Here is a 6127-nt window from a genome sequence, read left to right as displayed (position 1 = left end):
ACTCGGACATTAGAGATTTTCTCTCATAAATGTTCGATGAGCCACAATTTTTCTTTCAAAACAAAGCTGCCAACTGGGGTGGCAACTTAGGCATTTTTCTGAGGTGGCAGCTGCCACCCCGTAGAACCGCCACTGCATATTGGTTATCGTGACAGGGATGTACTTTTGTCCCAATAAATGTTTTCTGAATCAAACATTGTGATTGTTAATAAAAAGAAAATGGAAGCAGGGTTAACTTTTCAAAATATAGAACTCTTTAATCAGGATTGGTTATGAATATTTAACATTTATTTTGGTTTCAGTTACAACAATGGAAGGTAAACACACATTTTTGACTGAACAGTTTTGTTCTTTAAAAAGTGTGAATATTTGAGTAAAAAGCTTTGTCCTTAGACCGCAGCTGTAATTCAAGACAAAAGAAAAGTTGAGTTCCTTAAACTCAGCTCAGCAGTCTGAGGAGTTGATGAGCCCTGCTTCAGTATCCAAGCAGGAGAAATTGTACCAAAGTAAGCAATGATATTCATATGTTTGTTCCCTATTTGGCTCTGTAAATCCAATATACAAGGCCTTTTTACTCTCAGATCCATGTTAAGACAGTGGGCGTTGTTGAGGTATCACTCCTGTTGGTGCCCCAGTGTTGCGGTATGAAGCAGTGTTGCTCCCTCCTCAGGCTGTGTGAGTGAGTTGCAGTCTGATAGAGACAGACCCGTCGTCGAAGCTTTTAAAAATGTTCAACATGTGATTGTAGAATGGCTCTTTTAAGCAAGTTGGTCTGCAATCTTTTTTAAGGAGTTTAAAAAGGAACCCACCAGAGATCTTACTTGCTAAAATGGTTGGTCATTCCTTAAGGCACGTCTGTATATTCTCCCAGAACTGTTGTTGTCATTAATTTTGTCTGAATTATTACACACAATCGACCTGATTTCCAAACAGTGGAAACATTTTCAGGCAATGTTATATGTTTCTCTTCTTCTTGGATTTGGGTGCTTCTTCACTTAAGCTGGATGGGACATCTGTGTCAGTTTCAAGTTTCCTCTTCTTGCTCGGCTTGTCACTAAGGTAACCGCTCGAGTCACTGCCGTTGACCTCCATGTGAGAGAGCTCAACCTCCACCTCCTCTTCTTTCAAATGTTTTTTCTTTTTCTTCTTCTTCTTTTTCTCACCAGCTTTATTGCCATTTTCTTCGTTCATTGTTCCATTCAGCTCTGCTGTTGTGTCTTGGCAGGAGGGTGTGGTTATCTCCTCTTTGACTTTGTCCTTCTTTTTCTTCTTCTTCGGGGTGTCTTCAGGAGACTCCTCCATGGGTTCTGGTTTGGGTTCTGGTTCAGGTTCTGGCTGGTCTGCAGGGAGGCCGGACTCTGAACTCTCAGCCATAGCCAGCAGCTCTTGAACCCTGAAACACAGTCAACCAAGAGTTTAATTACACCTTTCAAAAGCATTTTGGCGCAGCGAAAAATTTACGTGGGTAGTAAAAACAAAAGACACATCCCCACGAGCATTAAAAAAAGCATAGCGCACCAACAGAGAGACTAACTCATGGCAATCCAAAAAAAAACATGGGAGCGGTGGAGTGATGAGGAGGTGTCAGCGTTCTGGCGATTTAAGAAGAAAAGACGCCGCCTTGAGATGTGAATAGCTCAATAACAGCAGACTATCATTATGATGACAACAACAACAACAACGTATGCTTCATCTCGTGTTGGCAGATATTGTAAATAAAGCTAAAGTTAGCTCGACTTTGGATAAGCTACATTAAAGGTGGGGTAGGTAAGTTTGAGAAACCGGCTCGAGATACACTTTTTGTTATATTCCATGGAATGCTCTTAACATCCCGATAGCAATGAATATCTTAAGTGCTTTGACAAAAAATCCATTAAAAAATTTCATCTGTGGAAGCTGTAGTGCTGTAAAAAGCATGACCAATCATTTTAGCCGGCGCGGCTAAAATAACCGGATGGCCTACCTGCCTGTCAGCCTTCCATCTGTGCACAAACTTATCTCGTGCCCTCATTGGTCATGTGCGCGTTTGTGTGTGTTGGAGGAGGGGCTCTGTAAGGAAGTGGCAGATTTTTTCCAGCTGTGTATTTTCAAATTCTAGCGCACTCGAGCTGGTTTCTCCAAAATTACCTCCCGCACCTTTACTATATCTCAATCAGCCAAAAACTTGAATTTGTTGTTTGATTGACACTTATTTTAGGTCGCGTTAGATAAAAGCGTCAGCTAAATGAAATGTTATATTGTTAGTGTGAATGAAATGCGTGTCTGAGAGTTCTTCATATGTAGAATTGAGCAAATTAGGTTTGCAGCTATGTATCAAAAGAGAACCCTGATTAGTTTTCTTCCACTGTAACAGCCGCCTCTGCACTCTTACATGGTCCTGTTCAGTCGTCCTCTGATCAGCAGCACCCCCATCATGTCAGCGTCGAGTGCGGTCACTTCAAACTCCAGTTCTGCTCCGATTCTCGGCCCTGTATCCCGCCACGTCTCCACGGAAACCAGGTTAGGTCTGGGTATGCTGGCGTTAAAGCAGCCGTGCACAAGGCAGCCCACATGGCTTACTCCTAGCTTGTTGACGTTACCCTGGGAAGAGAAACACAGTAGGAATTAAATGACATGCAACAAATGTGGCCAGAGGTAAAGTTCTGCATGGGGTTAGTAGATTGTCTGCCATATTGTTTTAGTTTTTCCAGATTAATGCAATAATAATAATAATAATAATATGTTCCCCCAAAGCAAGTACATCACACATTTCTGTTATATAGTCCCCTGAATATTTAAACTAACCAATGGACTGCACTGCTTATACATTTTCTTTACACAGAGATTGTAAGAATGTGTCCACATGCCAAAACTGAGGATCACTGGAAGATACTGTGAATAAAAAACATCTGCTTAGAGCAGTACATGTAAATCTTACCAGCAGTGTTTGTCCTCTTTCGGGCTGAAAGAGAATAAAGTTGGCCTCTATGTTCATGTGGATGTAGCCGCTGTCATCGTAGATGCTTCCATGATGTCCCAATATGCTGACGTTCTCATAAGCCAGGGGGACTCCCTCCAGACTGCACAGGTAAAACAAGACAAGCTAAATTAGTTTCATACACAAAAATACATTATGAACTTGATTTTTAGACTGAACAGGTGTGATGTGTTCAAGATGTCCCCTTTCACTTATACACACAGTTGAATAATCAATATGTCTGATGTGTGTGTGTTTGTGTGTGTTAATACAACCAAAATCTTGTAAACGGATGTGAGAAGGACTGCAACCCACCAGACTACTCTATTTATTTACAGTCATGCTGAGATCCTGGATTTGTTTGTGGAAAGTAAGCAACTCAATTTAACTCTCCACTATTTTACATTAAATGGGCAGCTTTATTAACTAGTTTTATTGGAGATCAATGTTTACACACAAAAGGTGAAGCATTGATATTTCAAATAAACTAGTTGTAAAAAGTAAAGTAGTTAAATAGGATTCATGGACGCAACAAGTGCTTTTACTTAATACTTTAAGTATTAGTTCAGTATTAGTAGCTACGTTTATTTGAGTAACATGTCGAAACAATCATCCACAACTGCCAGAACCAAGCTTTGACTCCAGGTTATTATCAATGACACAGGGAGGTAAACACGTTGCCACTAACTGCAAACCTCAATTGTTAACTAGACATGGGAAGGCTACGCACACAGTAGAGACACTCTACACACCTTTCATGATGGCTAGCATGTCGACAGAGCTGAAGGAGTTATGTTGCTAAACCGTGTCCGGTGTTGTTACCTCTGAGAGAACTTGAGCAGCTCTCCCTCCAGCTCCTCCTGGATGCCGGTCCTCTTCTTGCTCAGGTACATTGGCGGCAGTGCGATGTGTCTCCGGTGCGTGTTCATCACCAGGCACGAGTACGGTGCTGACAGCAGCTCCGCGGCGGCGGAGAACGACGGGATTGCGCACGAGAGCGCGCCGCCGTCTCTGCTCGGTGCCGAGGAATCTGCGGCCGGCTGGACTTCAGCGCTACTGGCGCTTATTTCACTGGATATTTTCACATATTGTGGGTCGTCTTCTGCATGCTCCAATTTCGCCATGCTGTTTGTGATACCGGAAGAGGAAGGCACGCAATTTCCGCTTTAATGAAGGCTCGAAAGTCAAAATATGCCTTTATATTGCCACCTGGTGGACAGGAGGTGAAATTACAATTGAAAATTATATTTTTTAAATAAGATTGATAGCCTTATTATGACTACTGAATTTGTACTATCAATTACATCACATTTTCATTTCAGTTTTGCATAATGTCATAATAGCATAGAAACAAGTAGCCTACAAATATTAACATATTAACATATAACTAGAGAATGCAATTCCTGAAGAAATTGCTAGTGGGAATGCTTTATGCTGAAAAGCTGACGCTAAACTGCTATGCTGAAATGTAATGTGTAAGAAGAAAGTGAAGAATTTAGATTGAAATTATACATGAACACTGGGGGCTTGAATGTGTGATAAGAGAAGAAAAGAAAGTAAAAAGGCTTGGAAAAGCAGCAGAATATTTGAACTGCAATCTTTTGAACTAACTTGATGGTGAATGATCTGTCGCCATGCCAACGGCATTTGATGACATCCCATAATACGCTTAGATGCGTTGATGGCTGCATCGTTACCAAACCTGTGAAGTTGTGGGCCATTTGGAGCATTTTCACTGAAGTTAAAGCATTGTGTTTCCATGGCAACGGCATTTGAAGAAATCTCAAAACTGTCCCGTAGATGTCTTCATGGCTGGACTGTTAGCACACATGTGAAGTTTGAGCACTTTTTAAACATTTTCATAGGAGTTATAGCGACATCGTCTTTTATGGCGAGGGATGCATTTCCATGGAAACGGCATATGATGAAACCCCATAATTGACGTAGAGCTGTTGAGGGCTGGACCATTAACCATTATCTGAAGTGTAGTCCTTTTTTGACCCTTTTCATAGGCGTTACGACAACATCATATTTTATGGCGAGGGATGCGTTTCCTTAGAAACGGCATATGGTGAGATGTCAGATTTGACGTAGAGCTGTTGAGGCATGGAGAGGTGATATACAGGTGAAGATTGCGGGACAACCGGACTGTGTCCATTGGAGCTACAGCGACATCGTGTTTTATGGCGAGGGATGCGTTTCCATGGCAACAGCCTATGGTGAGATTTCAGATTTGGCGTAAAGCTGTTGAGGCATGGACCGGTGATATACAAGCGAAGTTTGGGGGACGATCGGACCGTGTCCATTGGAGTTACAGCGACATCGTGTTTTATGGCGAGGGATGCATTTCCATGGAAACGGCATATGATGACACCCCATAGCTGTTGAGGGCAGGACCATTAACCATTATCTGAAGTCTGCTGCTCTGAGCATGTCAGTTGGAGTTATGACATCACCGTGTTCCATGACACAGGTGTTTATATTTGAGTTAACGAAGTGTCCAGAGATCAAAGGTTTCCATGGTGATTAGTGAGAGGAAAGCATTTTCATTGATCTGAATGAGAGATAAACCTGTTACATGTGAACGTTTTGTTGAAGAACCGTAACAGATATCGGTGAAATTTCAAAGCGTGAAGCATGTCAAGGAACTTGAGCATCTGAAGTGTAGTTTTTGTGTACTTTCGGGTTAATAATGTGGCCTTTTTGGCAGATTAACTAAAGGTGTGCGGCTGCTGTGGTGGGGAAAGGTGAGGCTGAATTTACAATGGGTTTTAATGGAGACATGTTGAAAGTTTTTGTCACTTCATGCCCTCAAGAGGCATTTTGTTTAATTACTTTGCTTAATTTGTAATCTTTCAAGCTACGAGATGTTTTCCTACGTTTGTCATGAAAAATTATGTCTCAGGAATGTAAGGTTTGGGAATTATGGCGGGTTTAAAAGACAATATGAAGGCAACATTAAATCTGTCCTCCACTCTAGCTGTGACATCACGCACTCTAAAATCTGAAGAAGGCCTCTTTACCCAGGTCTGAACAATGTTTAATATCTGTAAAAGTATACGAATCAGATTGTGTTACACAAATAATGTCAGAAAGATGTGTAACATTTTAAAGTTGGAATGAGGTTTCTGAGTGAAAGTATGAAGGAGCAGTTAGCAGTTGAAGAAGGAG

The 6127-nt window shown here is 41.5% G+C and overlaps 1 protein-coding gene across 1 annotated transcript; it reads right to left on the bottom strand.

Moving 5' to 3' along the window:
- Positions 1 to 231: 231 nt before the first annotated feature.
- polr1f (RNA polymerase I subunit F) lies at positions 232 to 4091 on the bottom strand. The gene is made up of 4 exons (XM_034094419.2): positions 3779 to 4091; positions 2918 to 3059; positions 2372 to 2580; positions 232 to 1393 (listed from the first exon to the last, which is right to left on the bottom strand). Exons 1-4 carry the CDS (start codon positions 4078 to 4080, stop codon positions 955 to 957), a joined length of 1092 nt encoding a protein of 363 aa, XP_033950310.1. The 5' UTR covers positions 4081 to 4091; the 3' UTR covers positions 232 to 954.
- Positions 4092 to 6127: the final 2036 nt, after the last annotated feature.

The sequence above is a fragment of the Pseudochaenichthys georgianus genome, chromosome 11, assembly GCF_902827115.2.
Source record: "Pseudochaenichthys georgianus chromosome 11, fPseGeo1.2, whole genome shotgun sequence".
Taxonomy (NCBI): Eukaryota; Metazoa; Chordata; class Actinopteri; order Perciformes; family Channichthyidae; genus Pseudochaenichthys; species Pseudochaenichthys georgianus.
This window is presented reverse-complemented; position numbering and strand designations above follow the sequence as displayed.